We start from the raw sequence: 22,532 nt of genomic DNA, 5'->3' as shown, positions 1-22,532 counted from the left end.
AGGGCTGCGGGATCCCTCGTGCTCTTTGCAGGGCTGGGTCAGCCCAACTGACTCATTGTGTGGTAAACACTCTTGTCAGCAGAGGGAGCAGAGGAGGTTTCTGAGCTATTTCTCTGTGGGCTAGAAGGGAAGCCATCCGGGTGATGCCCCGCGTTTGCTTACTGGAGTCCCTTAGCATAGCACAGGCAGAGATAGGTCACGTGGCATTCACTCTCAAAATAAGGGTTGGACAGAGGTTCAAATAATGAATCACATTAAAATCCATGCCACTTTAAAATGGCTTTAACATTTCAACAGCAGAGTTCTACAATCAGGAACAACCATCAAAATAAGGGAATTCCTCAATACAGACAAAGGCAAGTATATTTTTTCCCTGAATACAAACGAAACTAAACAAAACCCAAAAACTAAACATAACCTATCCGATGGAAGTACAAATTATAAACTACATATTCTATAAAAGCTACAGCACGTGTAACCTGCTGGACCGTGAAGTTTTTTTTGCAACCGTAGGTGTCACTAACTGTAAGGAGTAAGAGAAGCTCAGAAATGGGACTGATACTCAGAAAGCAAGAGGAAGCCTAACGGGCACCGAATACATTTTAAATTACACTACTTATTCGGGAGTACAACAGTAATACAATGAAAATGGTTAATGTGTACATAACATGACGTGACCACCTCCAGCCAATTCCCTTCACCGCGTGTGTCAAGGATACGATACCCGGGCCATTGAAAACAGACACCTGGTGGGGAGGGACACTTACTTTTTGGCAGATCTCCAGTGCTGGAGGCTGAAACCGTCCGGCTTCTGTCGTGGGATGGACTGCTTTCCTCAGGCTCGGTAAGTGGGGATCCCTCGGAAAGCGCAGAGCCACAAGCCACAGGTTCTAAGGGCCCAGAGAACAATGATGTGGAAAACTCTGGAAACTGTGACTCGGGAATTTTATGCCGTCCATTTGGCAATTCACCATTGAATTGTTCATAGGAGCGGCTATATGTGTAATCGCTTTCTGCATTTGGCTCATCAAGGTTATATTCCTCAGGATTTGGGCAGTCTTCTTCTTCATCATCTTCATCATCCAGCTGCTGTTCCAGTAAGAACGGACCATTCTCAATATGGCCGTTGGTTTTGGGGGATTCTACCCACGCAGGGTCTGTGTTGGTCAGTTCCTGTTCAACATCATCTTCATCTTTCTCAGTGTTTTCTTTCTCAGTGTCTTCTTTCTCTTCCTGGTCCTCAGCCTCACCTTAAAAAGTTGATGGGTTAAGAATCAGAATGTGTCACTCTGCTTAACACAGCGGCACTAGGTACATATTTCCTCCAACAAGAGACAATTTTAAATGTGCTTAATTTAGGGTTTTTTTTCCCGCCTCAAGTAAGCTCTATACCCAACATGGGGCTCGAACTCATGAGCCCGAGATCGAGTCACATGCTCCACCGACTGAGCCAGCCAAGCGCACTGAATGTGCTTGATTTACGTACTACGTAAGTAAGATCTTGGGTTTTCTAAATCTTATTTTTCATTTAGTAAATAACTGGCTAAACGCTAGATTTGGGGAGAAATGACTATTTATAAATAGAGCTGCCTTTCCACTTCCTCCCTCTCTTCTACAATCTTCAGAAAATGTCCGTGGGTACATTACTGTTAGGTTAAAGGTTAATTACAAAATAAAAGAACAATCATTAGCAGGCTCGAGACATGGTGTTAGAAGTCTTCCATTTTGAAATACGAACATATTTCTGGCATTCATTTTATAAATGAAGTGGCAGACGGTTTCCCACATTCCCCAACCAGGAGCCGGAAAGTTCGGTTCTCACAACTGAAGCAGCAGCACCAAGTGAGCCTGTGTGGTGACCCGGCGGGCGCCCAGTAAGGAAGCTGCAGGACCCCGCGCAGACTGACCGTTGTCATTGGCAGGCTCGCCCTCGGCCGCATCCTCGAAGCCGGCAGCTTTGAGTTTCCCCTCTGGGCCGTATCCATCGTCCTGTTCATTGGAAGGTACCGCTGTTGTGATGTTTTCTTCTATTATTTTCCTCTCGGCTTCTCGCTCCAATTCTTCTATTTCCTGCAGGCGTTTTTCCAGTAACTCGGCCTGCCTTTTCTGCTTCTTTTTCAGTTTTTTCTTCTTGTTCTTAGATATTTTTCCTATCTACAACATGGCAAGAAAATACGACAGGTCAGCCGGCCCCTCGTGAAAGCACTACGTAAGAATACAAGCACTAGCAGCATGGCAAACGGACAAGTCCTGGTTCCTCAGGGCCTATCTGTGAACACCGAATGCCCAGACACGAGATCCACCTCGTACTTAGGGTTACAGTAAAACCAGAAGAAGCCTAACATCCAGTAAGGGGGCTACCAGCAGGCCCTGCCCGCAGAGGGACACACAGCTGCCATCCTAGAAGTCTGTTTCAATTCGACTTTAAGAATGGAAAATGCTGAGCCACTCTGGCCTTTAGACAAGAAGCACCTCTTGCAGGTTTGGTCGCTGCCTAGACCACAAACTAACATATCTCCTCTCCTCTCCTGTCCGTCTTACCCAACTATGCACCCTGAAAGAAATGCCTGGCGACACAGCCACACTGCCCTCACTGCTGGTCAACAGCGCTGCTGGCGTCTGGGTCTCACACGCCGAGCTGTTATCAATAGCCAGGACTGGAGAAACTGTCAGCAGTGAGGAATAAAAGAAGGAGCCACCGTCTCAGTCTGCCTCCGATCAGGCCGCGTGACTGGGTAAGGGCCGGCAAGGACAGCCTGCAGTCTTTCCACAGAACCAAGCATCGAAACAAGCTGCTCCAAGCACAGCAGGCCTGGGGGCGCTGACTCGGTGCCTCAGCGAGCCAGGTGGCGTAATTATGACAAGCCCTCTGGAACTGGGACTTTCATTCCAAAGCGAGGGCTTCTGGTAGCACACTCAATTTCTCAACATTTCCTTTCGCATGCTTCTGGCTCATAAAGCTCTTTCAAAACCTGTAAGTGACTCATCAGCTCAAGATATATATATAGATTCTATCCTCTACTGGAACTAAGCAGGTTTGGGGACACTCGGGTAAGATTTAATTCCAAGCAGCTTGTTTCATACCACAGACAGACAATACTCTTTCACATTTGACTACTGGCTGGAAAACAAATTTGAGTACAAGCTTCAGAAGAGTAGGTATCTTGGAGGCAAATTAGAACTGATGTTAAGTGCTTTATTAATAATCACACTTCAAACTCTATCTGGATCACATCACATTTCACCAGACTCAGCCAATAGCACCCCAGAAAGTGCACAGGGAAAATGAAGATCAAATGTGGAAAGGCTCAAACTATTCCAACTCTAAAAAATCACTTCAACTTATCGAAACAGTCAGTCTTGTATATTCAAGGATACAGAGCATTTATAAGTATGCCTGTCTTTTATATTACAATGTAGTAAAGATCTACAATTGAGAACGTAACAAAAAAAGGTACAATCCATTGCCTCCAAACAACCTTAAATGAAAAACTGTTGCAGAAAGAAGCAGAGACTAATGTTATAACTTGAAAAGCTGGATAAGGAACAGTTGCTTTTAACATGAAGGTGAATATAAGTGTACGTGTAAGTACTTACGGGTTTTTGCTGGGGAGCCGTACTCACTAAAACAAAATGAAACAAAATGAATGTTCAGAGGAAAACAGATCTGTATCTTTACGCAGGTAATCTGAATTGTAAAATGAAGGTAATTATTGCCTTTTAAATGGCTATCCAACTTCAAAATGGTTAAACATCAGAGCTTCTTAATCACAGAGATCTAAAGAAAGGTGACCCAACTCAAACAAATGACTGGCTCTGCAAAGGCAAAGTGGTAGTTGTTCATATGGAGCCATTTCTCTTATTTATCTAAAATTAAATACCCAAAGCATTGACTGATAAGAAAACGGAGAAGAGTTCACAAATGTCACATAGTCATCTAACCAAATCAGTTTTACAGACAATAAAATGAACAGTCTATATTAGGAGACATGATGTACATCTGTGTTTGAAAACTATTTGGCAAGTCTATACAGTGGAAGTAAATAAAATATTCTAGAAATCACATGACCAGTCTTTGCCGGCATCAACAACTTGATGGACTACAGGTCTCTGATCTAAGAAACACCCTACTGATGGAAAACAAGACTAGGAGGTGGTGCCTCTCCTGAGAGCCCTGTCAGGCACAGGGATGCAGCCCCTCAGCGGCACACTCGCCTGACGTGACACACTAGGGTGCGGGTCACGGGAAGAGAGGGCGAGAGTGGTCCCGTCACTGCAGCCGTTATACTCCGTCAAAACCAGACAGAAAACTCTAGATACCAATACTCAAGGCATCCGGCCTTCTCCCACCCTTGGGTCTTTTGTAACTGTTTTCAAACCCACCAGTTAGACTGAGGAAGACTAACTGGAGACTAGGAAGCATTCTAACAAACCTGAAACTAGAGAAGAATTCTGAGGACTATAGGTCGGCTACAAGCAAGCTATTGCTACATCATACTCCGCAGACAAGTGTACGGGACAATGTGCCAGTGTAGATGAAGCAGCTCGTAAGATTTCAAACAAACTTTTAAGGAAGGACAAAGTTAAGTAACTCAAATATTGAAGCATAATTTAATTGGGGCATCTTCCTTTCCTTATTTCTAGCAATCAGACTCTTCCGAAAGTTCCTAATAGGTATACGTCTGACTCACCGAGCCAGGTGCCTTCGGTGGGCGGCTCTGCTGGCCTTCCCTGCCCCCAAACAAACTGAAACAAAGCCGGCTCAGGCCCCTCACCTGCAGACCCCGAAGGAGGAGGAGCACCTGCTTTCTGCCACTCGGTGGCCTCGGCTGCCATTCTTCTCACATACGCATCGTCCACACACATCAAGATGTTCTCCGGCTTTATGTCAGTATGAATGATCTTGCACTTACTATGCAGATAATCTAACCCCTGAAGGACCTGGTCATAGTAAAATCAAGAGAAGACAGGAGTTATTAATACCTTCGTTGTTCAACATTTGTAAAATAGGTAACATAATCACAAGGCACCAAATACAGTAGACATAAAGGGTATTTAGTAAAAATCTCCCTCCTGCCCTGGGCCCCAGAGGAGCCCAGCACCTTCCCATGAGCAACCAATGTGCATCATTCTGGTGATTCTTTATGTTCATGGAAGCAAACACATCTGTACCTATACTTTGTTTATAACAACTTTATTGAGATGTAATTTACACACAATTCACCCTTTCCGGTGGACAATTCCATGGTTTTTAGATGTGCACCATCACCGCTATGTAAATTAGAACATTTTCATCACCCAAACAAGAAACACCCTACCCACTGGCAGTCACTCTCCATCTTCTGTCAGCTCCCCAGCCCTAGGCAACCACTAATCTACTTTCTATCTCCACACATTTGCTGGTTCTGGACATTTTATATACCCGAATCACACAAAGTGGTCTTTTATAACTGGCATAATGTTTTAAAGGTCCATCCATGTGTAGCATGTACTTCTGTTCTTGTAACTGCCAAATAATATTCCACTGGATATGCTATATTTTGTTCAGCCATTTACCTGATGCATATTTGGGTTGTTTCCCTCTTTGGTTCCTACAATTAATATTGCTACGGACATTCACATATGAGTTTTTGTGTAGACATACGTTTTTATTTTTCTTGGGTGTACACTGGAGAGGACAACCGTTAGGTCATGGGGTAACTCTTGTTTTATACAGCGGCCGCACCTTGTCACATTCCCACGAGCAACATATGAGGGTTCCACCCTCCTTGTCATGGCCTACACTTTGTTATCTATCTTTTTTATTTTAGTCACCCTAGTGGGTGTGATGTGTGATCTCCATCTCTGTGATGTCTAATGATGTGTATACATTTTTAATACTGCACGAAAGGAGGATTAAACAGCTGTGGAACCCAGACCACATGATAGCACTGAACTCAAAGAAATTGCTGAACTAAAATATCCACGAAAACAAAACCCACAAAACTTACAGAGTGCAGTGACCTAAATACAAGGCCACAGTATTTCTGGAATTATTTCCGTTAGAGAGGAATCTTCCAATTCTTCCCATAAACAAAAATATATTTTTAAAATATTCCCATCATGCTCCTGTACATTAAAAATTCTACATGCTCAGTAAATATTAGCACTTAATAAATATCATCATACACTTTAAATCATTTAGGGGTCTTGTCCACAACAGAGAAGAAAGTGGGCAAAACACAAGCAGTAGACACATAATATGTATCCATTTTATGTATTTCTAATTCTAGAAAGTTCTCAGCAACAGCCCAATGCTTCTGTCTACTGTAAATGGCTAAACAACCTTAACAAACAACAGCATTGGGAAATGAGCGGACAGAGGTTCCACAAGGAAAATGAGAAAAGGAAAACTCATCTCTTAAACAGGATGAAAATCTCTATACCCATCTAAAATAACTTTCCCTAGAAAGTATTTTTACATGACTTCAACTGACCAATTATCAGTCAAGCTCCCGGAACAGGTCATGCACCTAATTCCAGGTGTCTGGCCTATAAATGAAGCTCCTTGTCTCCTGGGGCTTATAGCCCCTACGTCCTCCAGAGAGCTTACCGTCTTATGCCAGGAGGAGGAAAGGGATTGGCCGAAAAGAAACCAAGATGAACCATGGGTAACAAACAAGTTCTTAGTAAGCACCAAAACAGTGAAACAGATAAAAAACCAGAAAAACAGAAGGAAAGGCACTTGTTTGTTTTTGCCTTAAAATTAATATTTAATGTTTGCCATAGTACTGCAATTAGAACTACTAAATTATGTTTAAAACATCAAAGGACACGGAAGAAAGATTTATTAGACGTTTCCATAAAGAATTAGGTTATAATCCTGATGGGAACACAATCCAAGGGGCCTATATGTTATTCACTGACATTCATGCATCTTCTTTGTTCAAACTGAAATAATATGGAGAATTTTTGTATCTGAATAACAAGAGAGATTCTGAGAATACAAGAAATTAATAGACAGGAACAGTAATGATTTCTAACCTATGGAGGGAAAGGAACAAGATTTCTGAGAAACTTTAAAATTATTCCAACTGAAATTGCATTTCAATTCTCAAATATTAACTCAAAGTAAAAATGTCAGTATCTTTTCACCACCATTTCATGCCTGAGTCACTCCTATCTTTCCACCTTAGCTCTTTCGTGGTGGTCAGGTTGTTTTACTGTGTGGGAGGCTACACAAGTAAGAGTTAATGTGATCCAGTATCCAAATGTGTTCATGAGTTCCCGATGAGAAGGAGGCACTTGAGATGAACATAGTGTTCTCAGCAAGAAGTTAAGTTCCAGATTTTTAAAATATTTGCAATCGCATGCAACTGGGTTACCTTTCCTTAAGAAGGACAGCTTATGATGTCTGACGATGAACACAGTGAAAGAACTGACTGCTGAGACAAATTAAGTAAGGTAATTAAGATAATGCAAATCTTAAAGGAAAGTTGAGACACAGCACAGCATGGTGTTAAAACACGACCTTGGGACTCACGCCACTCCTAGACTGCTGCCAGATCATTCACTCACTGGGTAAGGTACTTACACTGTCTGAGCCTCCACTGTCATATTTTTAAAAAAGGGGAATATATCTACTAAGTAGAAATATGGTAAGAATTAGAAATAATCTATGGAAAATCTACAAAAAACAAGGTCTAGTTCACAGGAAGCTCAAAATAAATGGGAGAACTGAACTAAGTCAGAACACTTGTACTGACATTGACTAAGTAACTAACTTTGCTAAGTCACTTATGAAACTTCTCTGGGTCTCATTTCTCCCACCTATGAGTGGGCTATCCCTGATAAATTCTGTGGTACATCCCAGCAATGAAATTCTGATGCCATAATTTCTTTTAATTCTGAACTACAATTTTTTTTAAAAGTCTTTAGCTGTAGACTAAAAAGAATGGTTATTTTGAAAAACGGCATTTCTGTTCTCAGCCAGTGAAGTTTAAAGCAATAAAGCAACCCAGAATCCAAAATAAACAGTAATGATGGGCAATCTCATAACCATTTATGCAGAATAACTATGATGATGCACAAAAAAGAGAAAAGCGGTGAATCAAGCTTCATGCCCAAGGATAGCTCTCCTCTTGCAAAATCTGAAAAACAGAGTTAAAAGGAGCCTTTACTAATTTTCTGTGTTTCCTGCACTTGCCAGGCCCAGTATATTTGTCTTTCTTGCCTAAAAAAACATACTTAGCCTCAGCAGCAGGAGGCAGCAGAGGCTGCAGGCAGATCCTCTGCCTGCCATCGGCTTGACTCTACAGCAGCCATGAGGGCTGAGCTCAGTGCAAGCACAGATGGCCCGGAGACAGGCCTGCACCTCATGCAGAGGCGCTCCGCTTGGATCACACCCTCAGAAGCAGGGGCCAGTTTTCTCCTTGTGAAGTCAGACGTGCAGGCTAGCAGCAGCTTATCAGTGAAGGCAGAGACCAGGGCTGGGAGCCAGGAGCCCCCATTTCTGGTTCAGATACTAACTAGCTATGGCTCAGAGCAAGTCCCCTTCCCTGACCTCAAATTCATCTGTAAAATAAGAGGCTTGGTCAAGACAGTCTCTCAGGTTTCTTTCTGTACACCTATGAAGATGGCAGAGAGCATCTATTACTGGTGTTAACAACATAAACCTACTCCTCTCTACCACAGCTTGCTACAATAGTTCCCGTGATCTTGTAGATACAAGAGGAGGAGTGAGTTGAGAGAACTGTGGAAACTTCTCTCAAAGATGTCTTCCGGGCCCTGCTCACCACCCAGAAAATGAAGCTTTCTCCAAAACCCTAAACTGCGAAGAGAAACAGAATGAGAGCAAATTTCTAAATTATTTTCTGACTCTGGTCACCACCTGGGGACTTTCTTCCTCCCACACCTGAACAAAGGACACACGGCAAGGAGACCTGGCTGGCCTCTTACTCTGTAAGGTCTTACTAATGCGACATCCAGGGGAGCCCAACAGGCAGCAGGAGGGGCTGACCCACGCAGGAGCCCTTCGCCAGGATACTAACACCTTGTGCTGTGGAGGAAGGCACCAGAGGGGCTCTCCTCAAGCCCAGACACTTTCCTACTAGGAAAGCTAAAGCTCCCACTGGGTCTCTCTCCTCCGCTAAACAGACATGAGGTCAACCCTACAACCTGCTTCTGACAATTCTGACAATTAAACTGAATGGAGAAGTGTGGGAATCCCAGCTCAACGGAAGGGGGCAAGAACTGGATGTGCACGCACACAGAAGTTTCAGTGGACACTGTCCTTGTCTGCTTTACATGAAACAGGCTTCTGTTCCGGGTTCTGACTTGGACTACTGAGAATTCATGAGAAAACCCTGCAGCCGTGTTCTTCTGAACGCAGTCAGGAGGAAAGAGAAAGCCTCCGTGCCCAGCACATAGAGGGCGCCGCGGAGCGCTGAGCTGGGAAAAGAGGCTTACCACATTTCTGAATTGAGGACCCAACCTTCTGAAGAGAATTCCAAGTTAGGACAGAACCATATGTACGACCACAATGAATATAAAAAATGTTTACCAACTTAAAATTAATCTTCTGCTCTATCATTGATTCCTGGCTCAGTGATCATGAATTCACTGATAACTAGGAACAGTGACATAAATGAAATGGTAAATAGATACTCAGTGTAGACAAAAGCATTCAGTGCTAACAGGCGACTCAGCCTGCCCAAGCAGGGCCAGGCTCTTCATCTGCCCCCAGAAGCCCTGCCCCACAGAAGTGGGGTGTGGAAAAGCACTGCATTTTACAAACTCCCTTAGCACACATTACCAATTACAAATCACTTAGTAAATAGCATTTAATGGCTATCCTTTCAAACAATCTAGTTACCAGCTCTACTATAAGGCAAAGAAAACCATTTACCACCACAGACCCACAAATGCACACTTTTCACAAACACATGCTATAACCTAAATGCTCCCAGATCTTTCCATGTAGACATTTCACAGGACCTTGCAGTTGAGAGCATGGGTTCTGGAATTATACCACCTGAATTCAAATCAGCGCGTTAAAAAGTGGGTGTCAAAGAGCATTGTAAATGCTAGTGACAATCAGAGTTACAGAAAAGAGTAATAAGAATTTAAAAATCCAGAGCTACAAGCTGCGACTGCTAGTTTTTCCAGTACTGTAGCAAAGTCACCAAACTCACGGCCTTGCCCTTACCAAGAGGCCACTTCCTTACAGGTTCCTATAAAGGGCAATGAATTGAACCATTAAGCTTTAAAAAGTAAAATACCCTTTCAACATATAAGCAAGTCAAAGCCACGTTTAAAGAAGAGCAGGAGCATCTGAAGAAGCCCTACCTTTCATGCACCACAAATAAACACGGCCAACACTAGCAACCTGTTTCTTCTTCTGGATTTAGAAGTAAGAGCAAGATGTGAAACAGAGCTCACTAAAGCTGATTTAAAAAGGAGAAATGAAAGCTGGGGGGTGAACAGACCAACGTAAGACTCCACACCTGAGCCAGAGAAGCGGTCTGGGAAAGTCAGAGGATGCACACGGCATCCCAGACGCCACCAGCATGGCCCTTCTCCGACCCAGCACACGGTCACCAGGACTATAGGAGGACAGCTAAGAACTGACCAAGGGACTGAGAAGAGTGCACGGGAAACCCTGAAAAGACAGATAATTCAATTATGTCATTACTTTTAAAATACAAGCGAGTGGTAATGTTGGTCCATGAGCCCATCAAATCAGAGAAAGTGAGGCATTTTATAGAATAAAAAGAGGAACGTATACTTCTTTCATTTTAGAAAAAACAACCTACCAAAAACACTCTTTGACCACCTCCAGCATGAACGAAGCTCCAAAGACACACAGGATTCACACACAGCTCGTAACTCCAAGAGCTCACAACGCAGGTGGGGAGACACACCGGCTACTTCACGCTGGTCACCTCGCTGGATGCTTTGTCATCAGTCCCTCCATGTTAATCTCCACAAATGACCTATTACCATCCCAATTTTACAAATGAGAAAACAGGCTCACAGAGGTGACATCATTGGATCAGGGTCACAAAACAGTAAGTGCCAAAGGTATAATGTGAAGTGAAGCCTGCTGGCAGGGCACCTACCCCTATTCCGGTGGTTTTCCACCGGAGGGAATTCCGCCTCCTCAGGGACATCTGACAAAGTTTAGAGACCTTTAAAATGGTCACAACTGGGGTGGTGGTGGCTGATACAAGCATCTAGTTGGTTGAGGCTAGGAATGCTGTTGAACACCCTATAATACACAAGATAGGTCCCCACAACAAAGAATTTTCCAGGCCAAAATGTCAACAGTGCCAGGGCTGTGAAACTGGGGTGTATATAGTAAGACGCTACGATCATCAGGAAAGGCCCAAATGGAGGCCGCAGCCAGACCGAGGAGGGAAGAAAGAACATTCTTAACTGGGGTAGTGTGGGAAGGCTTCGTCATGGAAACAGGATTTTGGTTGAGTCTTTCAAAGCATGGGTAGAAAAGAAAGGCTGGTATTATCGGCAGCCTACGACAAAAGAAATGATCAAAGATGTGCAGCTAAAAAATGTGAGTCAGGTGAGTACTTTCTCTAAAATACCTACAAAATGAAACTAGTAAAAATTTATGAATAAAAAATCAGGTAAATCTGCATGTATTTATAAATGCTCAGGCATCTTTGACCACTCATAAGAGACTGGTAATTTGGTTGACTCTGGGAGAGAAACTGGGTACCTGAAGGACCTAACATTTCAGAACACTTACGTGCATTACCTAGTTAAAAGATTAATGGGGAAACATTGACCTGCCAGGAGATAAAAGCTGAATCAGGGTTTGCAAGGGGAAATACAGGCTGATATCAGATGGGAGAAAACCTTAAACAGGTTCATAGGAAGAACAGTGATTTTTTTTTTTTTTTTTTTTTATTTTTAAAGATTTTATTTATTTATTTGAGACAGAGAGAATGAGATACAGAGAGCATGAGAGGGAGGAGGGTCAGAGGGAGAAGCAGACTCCCTGCCGAGCAGGGAGCCCGATGCGGGACTCGATCCAGGGACTCCAGGATCATGACCTGAGCCGAAGGCAGTCGCTTAACCAACTGAGCCACCCAGGCGCCCCAGGAAGAACAGTGATTTAACTTTTATTGGACATTAGGCCAAGTACGATTCTAAAGGTATCATATGCTACTTGGCAAAATGCTAAAGGTAAGCGCTCCAGAGCCAAATGCTCTGGGTATGAATGCCCCTTCCACAGCTTACTACTTTTTTAAAGTCACTTCCTGGCTGGAGGCAAGTTACTTAAACTCTCCCCACCTCCATTCCTCTTCCATAAAATGGAAGGGTAAAAGTACCTATTTCATAGAGTTATTGTGAAGATTCAATGGATTAAAATTTGCAAAGTACTTAAAATGATGCCTGGCACATACTAAGTAGCACTGAATAAAAATCTATAATCATCAATAGTAGCATCCCTTTACGGGTAACAATAATCAGCAAGGAAAGTATCTTTATTATTCCCATTTACTCATGATGAAACTGTGGCTTAAGGAGGCTAAGGAACTTAGCCTAAGTTCTAGCTAGAGAAGCGTACATCTGACACCAAAACCCAAGCTTGTTCTCACCCCACATGTAGCTTCCTGAAAGCAAACATTAACCTTCAGACAACAGGCACTGGAAAGTCACTAAAGGTTTCTAAATGAAGCAAAGTTTTGTTTTGGAAGGTAACTGCCAATGGAAAGGAGAAAAAATTGGCACAGGGAAATGGAGCAGGATGAGCAGGCCTCTGGAAGAGAAGAGAGAAGCCCATGAAAAGGTACTGGCCGGAGGCGATAAAGGGTCTGAACTAAGGACGGTGGTGCTGGAAACGGAAAGATCAGGAATAGAAGGCAGGGCACAGGAGGGAAGGTGGCTAGGTGATTAGTGAGGCACGCCAAGTGACCGACGACAAGAGACTGGAACCAGGTCAGCCACACCTGACTTCGAAGGAAAGGGAGGCCACACAGTGACAGAGTCTTAGAGAGCTGGTCTACCTTGTCTGTTCTGGGAAGCACTGAAACTGTGAGGTCTATTAATAAAGCATCTTCCCACTATGACCTAGGAGTCAAAAATACTGAATCCACAGGCTGAATCCAAGGGAATGAAGGGAATTTCAGGGAATTACAGATTACTAACTGGGATAGACAACAATTTACTACTTTGAAAAGTTACAAGTTTAGGGAAAGAAATCCAAAATCGATATTTTTCTTAAATAAAATTAAAGGTGGGTCACACTAAAAGCAAAAATTCTAAATTTTGCCTACAATAATTAAGTACAGAAAATGAAAACTTCACCTTGAAATTTTTCTAGACCAATAAAGCACTGTAAGAGTTCTCAGTCCCCAAAGCACAGTGTGTGTGAATTACACACTCATTAAAATCATTTGTTCATTCAGCAAGGACCCATGAAAATTCCATTAAACTCCAAGAATTTCATTTTTAGATTTACAGACACTTTCGTTTGCTTGCTGAGAAAGCCTGCATTTTGTTTTCCTGTTCTGGAACACAAAGTAAGTATCAATGGCTCATCTGCAAAGTCACCTCCTTTCACGGCCCAGCCTGGGCTATGCAGTGGTCAGTCACCTATGGTAACCACAGACACTTTTAAAGTACAGGGTTCCAGGGGACAACAGACCTATGTGAAATACACGCGAGCTGGGGTTTCTCTATTTGCTTTTTGTTAGAATATGTAAATCTTTTCAGGATTTATCAGAGATAATTAAGACATTTTTTCAGAGTTTTTTAACAAGATGATTTTTAGAGTTCAGAGTTGCCACTAATAGCTATAAATACCAAAGTGTCATTTAGGGATCAAAAAACTCCAAATAAGGTTAATCGCCACCGTCCCCCCTTCCCCGGGCCCACATTAAAGGGAAATTGTTTTTTGGTTTGAGATATTAACCATGTTAAAATAATAAATTAAAACACTACTATCTAAAATCTAAAAGGGAACAGATATTATTATTAATCCAAAGCTGGCCACAAGTCCGCAAACGGCATGCATGTATACCCAACATAATACTGTGTACGGGAACAATAATTCACTGCCAAGCCAAGGCAAAGCGCCCTTTTCTCTTCAGCCTCTCTTTTCGTGTAACATCTATAATGTTAGAAGATACGCTGCCAATTTGCAATGCAAAGAAACAAAGATAAATGGTGAACACTCAGGCTGACTAAACAATGCTACCTATATACAACTGCATAAGCAAAATCTAAGATGCTTTCATAAACCAATGTAAGCTCCAAAATCTTTATAAAATGGGTTTAAAACCTACTCATATGCATGTATGCAAATACTATCTACACTACAGTTGTTAGGAAGGTTCCCTTGTGGGAACCCATCTCTTGAATTCACAATTCTTTAATTGTGAATCATTCCCTGATTCTTTTCCTATGTAAGAATTGTAGACGAGGGCCTATATTTCAAGTCTGGAAACCCCCCGAGTAGGTCTAGCTTAAGCTCTGGGCCTAGGGCACAAGGGATGGGCGCCCAATCACCTAATCCTCTTCTCAAGCAAACCAAACAACCCCCCCGATATATTATGTACTCTGCAGAATTATCCACAGCAATTGTCCATGATATCAGAACAGGTAATTCAGAATAAATCATACCTGCAACTTTCCTAATGTAGGCTATAAGGGCAAAGAGGAATACAGACGGATGTATTCCATGCAGAAAACTGAATCTGGTAAATTTTCTAATTAGGAGATCTTCCATATGTGTATACTTTCATTCTATCAACACTTGCTGGAACATATTCCTTGAACCAGACCCCAGCTAAAGGTTTTCTTTTGTCAAGGCAACTGAACAGAGTACAAATCTAACACAATACTCCCTATATAACTTCAACATTCCTCATACTATCTTTCATTTAGCCTCCATCCAAAGATACACAGAAATAGTAAACAAACACAAATTACCTATTTCTTCTGAATTATTTTCTAAGGAACTAAGTGGGACATTTCATAGTAATGATATTAGATAAAACAATTTCTCAGTATGCCATTTTACTTACCTTAAAAAAAGGTCAATACATCAAAAGAAATGCAGGCCTAACATTTACATACTGCCCTCTTTACAAGACAGAATGGCATATAATTAAATAAATATAAAGTTGACGTAACAAGTTCAAAATATTATGCACTGTAATATACATGTATTTATTTGTAAAACAGGGATTATATTTATGTGTGTGCATGTGTGTATGCGTGTGTGTGTGTGTGTGTGTATTTAAGGACAGCAATTTTCGTTAAAAGCTAGCCAGTGAGGTACTGGCGGGCGGAGGCTGCCCTCACATCCTCACCTGTCGAATGATACTCTTCACACAACGTACTGGGAGGCCTTGGTAATTGGACTTGATGATCCACTTGAGGAGATGGTGGCCGAGTACTTCGAAGACCATGCAGACATCTGGGACATGGTTAAGGATCATTTGCAGATACATTTCCTGGAGTGATACAATTACTCAAAGCAGCATCTTTGTGGCACTTGGCAATTTTTTCTTTATAAAATGCAACATCACGGGGCACCTGGGTGGCTCAGTCAGTTAAGTGTCTGACTCTTGGTTTCGGTTCAGGTCATGATCTCAGGGTTGTGAGATCGAGCCCCACATGGGGCTCCATGCTCAGCATGGAAACTGCTTGGAATTCTTCCTCTCCCTCTCCCTCCCCTGCTGCCCCTCCCCCTGCTTGTGTACACCTGCATGCATGAAACTCTCTCTCTCTGAAAACAAAAAAAAACAAAAACAATAAAAACAACAAAAAAAAATACTTTAAAATGTTTAAAATGCAATGTCACTATTACCAATAATACCAGAAGCGGTCATCTGCTGTTTGTCACCAAAATAAATAGATCTAACATTTACTAAGTACTTATATCCTATGTGTTAGTCAATGTATGCTCGTCAAACAATGTGCCTACCCCCACACAGAAACGACCACAGTGAACCCAGGAGCTGGAGGAGCTCTCCGGCGTCACACAGTCCCAAGGTGGCTGGGCCATGACGCAACCCCACACCGCCCCACACTCTTGCTCATTTCAACACCCCCTCCCTGATAATCAGCCGTAATGAAAGTGAGCAAGGCTGAAACCTCATAAAAACTGATGGTGGGGGGGGGGGAACGGGACACCCAAAAAACCCTGTCTTAAGTGTCCTCCCTGCCTGCCTAAATTCATATCCATGAAACACTTTATAAAATAAAAATTTACAAAACACAGTGAAGATATTTAATCTTTTCCTTCAATAGTATCTTTCATGGCAGAACCAGATCAACTTCAATACTCTAAGCAGTTTTCAATAACATAGGATCACAATATAAGACATGGCACTTAAGACCCACTTATAACAATGAAATCTTAGGAATCTGGGTTTTTTTTTTTTTTTAATAGAAATTCTACTATGACCCACTGAAGTCCATCATACAAATATATTCATGTTATCCATACAGGAAGATTTAAAACGGCTCTGAAACCTCTTGAGAATACATCGTTCATCCCTGGAAGCCTACAGATAGGCCATTAAAGCAGGTTAGTTGATTTAATATTTTCTACAATATCTGGATCTACCAATCACATTATCACAATAACTGTTCCTTTAAATATTTTTAATGAAAAATTTTTAAATATTTTCTACAATGTTGGAGAAATATAGACTTATGCATAGATAATCTAAAGCCAGAAGTTTCTATTTCCCAAATCATTATTAAAAAAAGGCAAACTAAGGATTAAAGTTAGTAAAAGACAGTCAAAGGCCAAGATTTCTAAATTATGACCTAAGTCTCCTTCAAAGCACTGACCACCTGGACTATCATGGTTTCCTAGCATTTTATTTAATGGTGAAAACAGCCACTGGAATGTATATATCCCAAATACTCCATTTACCTATAAGTCAGGTAGTTTCTCCAAAGAAACCCTGCCAGCTACCCCAACAAACTGCCTTACAGAACTGATCCAAGAAGAGGGGCTGCTCTGCCCGCCCATAAACAAACAGACTCACCCGGAGACCCGGGCAGAGGACCAGCTCTTTTTGTCTATGGAGGTTGGGGCGGGGGGGGGGGGAGGACACCGGCACCTGAGTTACTCAGTTGGTTGAGCATGTGACTCTTGATTTTGGCTCAGGTCATGATCTCAGGGTCATGAGACTGAGCCCTGCGCGTTGGGCTCCGCACTCACTGGGGAGTCTGCTTGAGATTCTCTCTGTCCCCGTCACTCTCAATCTCGCTCAAAAAAAAATAAATAAATCTTTAAAAAAGGGGGGCGGAATGCACTCAGCAACTAGCAGAAACAATCTTGAGACAAAGGGCAAGATGACACCAGCAGGCACTGGTACTTACTAGTAGCCTCTAGTCCAATCTCTAGAGGAAATATAGAACCTCCTTCAGACATAAAGGGTATGAAGGAAGTGCCTCCCCAGGGGTTAGGCTCAGGAGATGCAGAAACAGGGTGCCATTCTAGGATGTGAGCTGGGAGAAGGCTTTGTCCTCAGGCTTCTGGAGCTTGAGCAGGTCAAATACCAAAATGAAGGATCTGTTCCAAACATGATAAGAAGGAGAAGACCCTGGCTCTTGACACACTGATCTTTTGCTCCTTGTAATCTGCAAAGAGGATTGTGACTCATCTTTCTCTGCTCTTTCCTTACACATACGTAAGGCACTCCCCAGCTTGATGGTGAAGGTAGAGGGGCTGTCTGTAAAGAGCCCAGTGCCTGCACAAGAAGGATGCTAAAGATGCCGTACCACCTCAGAGAGATGACACAAGACACTGAAATGGACTGGCGGGAATTGGGGCATTTTTTGGCATACCATTTTATAACACTCTGTAATGATACTAGAGGCTTTATGTGGACACCGATATAGCAGAGCAAACAGAAGTTTAAATCAGCTTGAAATATTTCCATATTTTTTAAAATATTTTTTTAATTTATTTGAGAGAGAGAGAGTGCACGAGAGAAAGCACAAGTGGGGTGCGGGGAGAAGGAGAAGCAGGCTCCCCCCTGAGCAGGGAGCCTAATGTGGGGCTTGATCCCAAGACCCTGGGATCATGACCTGAGCTGAAGGCAGACGCTTAACGACTGAGCCACCCAGGCGCTCCTATTCCCATATTTTACAACTAAAAAGTCATTAGGAAGCAAAAGAACTGTCAATAAGGATACGTATTCCATTCATGCCTGAAATCTTGAAGTCATCGATTAACTGTACTACCATGTCTTTATTTGGGTCAGTGGGATCACTTTCTCGAACCTATGGAAAGAAAAATTAATTCAAGAACAGAACCATTTAGGACTGAAAGTCATTTCCATTATAACCAGCCAAAAACATTTAGTAGAAGTGATGTTTTTAAAAATAAAAGATTCAGTATTTGAACTTAAAAATTCCTCTATAAAATTTTAAGTCATTAATTTTTCTTGCATTATTCATATTTTCGTAGTACTTACACATTTGAGCAATTTTATTTCATCCAAGGCTGTCTCTGTATAATGCTGGGCACTTTTTACAACTTTCATTGCAACAAATCTCTTCCCCCTTTAAAAAAAAAAATGCACATTTTTAATATTATCAGCAAAAGCGATCATTATAATGAAATCTATTCAATAAATAGAAACTTATAATAACCTTTCCTTTAAAATAGTACTTTTCCAACTGTGTGGCCACAATTAAGCAAGAGGCTAATGGATCAAAACAATCTTTTTGCTGTTTGTTTTTACCTAATAAAAACAAGGTGGACTGGAAAAATGTCAGAGTTCATCACATAGATTAAGGGTAATTCTTATTTTGTAACACTTCTGTTTTAGTACATACACATACACACCATATGTGTATGTGTCCTGGGTAGCAGCTCAGTTTCATACTATGGGGTCGTGACTTTTCTTTAAAAAGTCAGAAACCACTGATTTTAAAGGCCTAAACATGATTATTTTACATATGAACATTTTTCTGATATGGATGAATTACCACAAGAACATATGTCTGATAATTTAATGCTATTTCAATGAATAAGCTTCAGATATAAAAGCAGAAGAAAGTTAATGTATTAACAGGCAAGTGAACTTCAAACTGGCGGGGGGGCGGGGGGGGATGTCTAGCCGGGCGAGGCAGGCCTGTGCTAAGTATGATACATGCACAACAGAAGCAGGAGAGCTCCTCAGCCACACCTGATTATAAAGGTTGAGCTGGACCAGAAATCAAATGCACAAATGACAAAAGAACACTTACTGCATATCCCAGCACAGCCAGACAGTTGAGAAGTGTCCCCATCCTAGCTTCCTAATAACATGATAGCGGCCATTGAAGAGGTCTCCAATTTTCACTGGATGGTAGCCACCTTTTATTAAAAAAAATTTTTTTTAATTTCAGAGAAATAGTAATAAAATCTCTTCCTTTGTGTCAGTTTTTTTTTAAGATTTTATTTATTTTTAAGTAATCTCTACACCCAACATGGGGCTTGAATTCAAGACCACAAGATCAAGAGTTACATGCTCTGCTGACTGAGCCCACCAGGCGCCCCCTCTAGTCAGTTCTTGATACCATTTAAGAAAGCTCTAAATAATAAAATCAGATCAAAGTATGTTTAATAATATAACATTTTTTCTCAAAAATATCTTTCATCAAGAGGAAAATGTCCTCTGCCTTGCTATTAGGCTTTCTGTTCATTCTGATTTAACTCAGAAAGACAACAAACCATCCAGTACTCCGTAACAGTAATTTCAGGCTTATATTTAAGTCTAGGTGTACATAATACGCGCATACCGGCTCTTGACCTTTCCACATGTCACCGTCTTCTCTTTTAAGCAATAAATTCAATGCAAATCTTTTTGGGTCAGTAGAACATAACTCAGCGAAATAAAGATGTGTACTCTACCTCATTCTGCTTACGCCAATAGTTCATGCATAACCAACAAGGAATCATATAATGTATAACAGTTTACCCTCCAACAGAGCTTGCTACTCTCCCCACACTTCCTGCAGCCTCAAACCCCTGCTGAGAAACAAGCTGGAGAGAGAGAGAGGACACCCTGTTGAGGCAGATACTTGGGAAAGGTAAGGGTGCCTTCACAGATGTGTGGCATAAAAAGACCTTATTCTACATTTGGATGTAAAATAAGCAGGCTACAGGGTAGTGTGTAGAATATGATACCATTTTTGTGAAACACACAAGGAAAAATCTAGGGGATAAGATGTTAGCAACAAACATCGCTGGGTATAAAATTACTTTTATTCTTTTTTATCTATCTTAATTTTTTCTAAAACAAACAATGCTTTCCTACGTTTTATTCTTTTAACATCTGTTTTTTTATTGCAATGTTATCGCTCATTTTTTAAATCTACAGAATTCTTAAAAATCACTCAAAAAAGACTTGGATAGTTCGTTCCCATCTAGTGTTCAGAGGCTCAAGGCAGGTGCAGAAGTATCCAAGCCACATCTTATAGTACATCTCAGTATCTTTCAGAGGGCTAGGAATAAACTTCAAGAAATACTATGAATGTTTATGAATATTTAAACTGTTACTCAACTGAATTAGTGAAGCAGGAATTTGACCAGATACTGAGTTTCTAAGACTCTTACTCTCCTACCACTACACCAGCATTTCTCAGATTTTAATATCAAAGTCTTTAACAATATTCTGGGTAAAAGATACAAACTAAAGAATAATAAATTAAGAATATAGCAAATTATTAAACGGACGAATAGGTGGTGACTAAACTCACTGTTTCGCTCATTTCACAATATACACATATGTCAAGTCATATTAAGCTTATACAGTACTGTATTACTAAATACATATCTCGATAAAACTGGAAGAAAAAATGGCTTATTGCTTACTTAGAAGGTTAAACTAAAATTGAAGGGGGCTCTGAGTTTACAATACAATTTTTGAACCATTAAAATTAACACTGGAAGGGAGGAGGAAAAAACTTATAATTTTCCAAGTACAAATCAGGGGCACTGTGCTTGGCACTTTATTTTCAAAACTATGTTCCATGAAAGGAAAGTAAACTACAATATGCTGCAGGTGTTCCATGATGGGGGTGGGGAGAAGAAGGGAGGAGAAGTCCTTTTGGGAAATTCGAAGTTCAACAAAGCAAAGCAGATTTCTTGACCAAGGGGTTCTAAGAGCCCAATGTCTTAACACACAGTGGGACATCAAAGAGAAGAGAGCATGCTGCAAATCTCAGACATATTTGCTCATGAAATGATTCCTTAAAAAAAAAAAAAAAAAAAAAAAGGAACATTTCACAACACAAAGTATTTAGGAAATGCTGGTGTCTATGTCATTTCTTACAACCACGCCATAAAGCAGATGGTGTGATTTCTACACACCAAGTCTCAGAGACAGTAAGTATTAGGTTCAGGGCTGGAAACTGGGTCTGACTCTAAAGTCCACGCCCTGTCCACCAGTAAGAAATGTATTTCATTTTTAACAACTGCAGGACTTAGTAACTGGGGAACACTTGATAGCTTAATTAAAAGCTACTTACTACTTAACTGCATATTATTCCCAACATTAAAGTCTCTAAATTTAAAAATAACTTAATTATGCATAAAGAGAAGAAATTTGTATCATTATGGTATGTTTCAGACTTGGATTCTCCAACAACCAGAGTGTGTACATGAGCAAAAACAGAAGAGCGCTATATTTCCAATATAATCACAGCATAAGCACAGCCATTCCTTTTTCAATAGGACTTTGGAAGTTGAACAAAAGAAATTACTAGTTTAGTCCAGTTATCTCAGGAGCCCACAGATGATCTAAGAATGATGTACCTAGCAGAGGATTAAAAATAATAATAATAATAATGATATACCTAAAGGCAGGCCAACTAAAACAAGAGGGGGTAGAGAAGCAATTTTTTAATACAAATATAAAAACAATTAAAAGTACTAAACACTTATCCTTTTATTTTGAAAATACGACATAATTTCAAACCTATATTCCATATATTCTCCTACCCTACCCCCCAGATCTCCATAGAAAACAAGTCTCTTCTGATCATTTTTCAACCTCTTCCCATAAAAGGGTAAATAATATCCATGCGGCCAGAAGGTAGAACATGACTCCCCATAGCAGACCACACCAACCTGCCCAACACCCACAGAATTAGAGAAAGTGGACACTCCAGTAACTCTCCCAATTAATTCTACAATTCCGAGATCAGCTAACAGTGTGCACCATAATGACTCCTAGCAGTGGACACTCCATGGCCTGCAACACTGTCTAGCACACTGATAACAGTCACAGACTAGACAAGGACATCTCCTTTTGCTGCTTTACCAACAGGCAGTACAGGAATTTATCAACAGTGCTCCCCACAGACCCTTCTCATGGCATCTGGCAGAGTACCAGAAAGATTCAAGCACCTGAGAACTACCATGACTTGGGGTTTAGCTGACACATTTGTACTTCACTATTTGTATTATTTATTATAAAAACCATGCACTTATCACTTAGAAGTTGACCTTTGATTATTAAAAAAAATACTAGATTGGATTACAAATACTAGAGAATAAAAATTGATTG

The 22,532-nt window shown here is 41.2% G+C and overlaps 1 protein-coding gene across 6 annotated transcripts in view; it reads right to left on the bottom strand.

Moving 5' to 3' along the window:
• Positions 1 to 22,532, bottom strand: part of SRPK2 (SRSF protein kinase 2) — a 248,551-nt gene that overhangs the window by 22,354 nt on the left and 203,665 nt on the right. For all 6 annotated transcript variants that reach the window (XM_044920163.1, XM_021682927.2, XM_044920164.1 and 3 more), the window contains 8 exons: positions 19,228 to 19,336; positions 18,450 to 18,537; positions 18,168 to 18,255; positions 15,321 to 15,427; positions 4,776 to 4,941; positions 3,598 to 3,623; positions 1,908 to 2,154; positions 768 to 1,250 (listed from right to left, as the gene is read on the bottom strand). In XM_044920163.1, the coding sequence (XP_044776098.1) occupies positions 768 to 1,250; positions 1,908 to 2,154; positions 3,598 to 3,623; positions 4,776 to 4,941; positions 15,321 to 15,427; positions 18,168 to 18,255; positions 18,450 to 18,537; positions 19,228 to 19,336 (1,314 nt within the window). The remainder of the gene's footprint in view (positions 1 to 767; positions 1,251 to 1,907; positions 2,155 to 3,597; positions 3,624 to 4,775; positions 4,942 to 15,320; positions 15,428 to 18,167; positions 18,256 to 18,449; positions 18,538 to 19,227; positions 19,337 to 22,532) is intronic.

The sequence above is a fragment of the Neomonachus schauinslandi genome, chromosome 12, assembly GCF_002201575.2.
Source record: "Neomonachus schauinslandi chromosome 12, ASM220157v2, whole genome shotgun sequence".
Classification (NCBI taxonomy): domain Eukaryota; kingdom Metazoa; phylum Chordata; class Mammalia; order Carnivora; family Phocidae; genus Neomonachus; species Neomonachus schauinslandi.
This window is presented reverse-complemented; position numbering and strand designations above follow the sequence as displayed.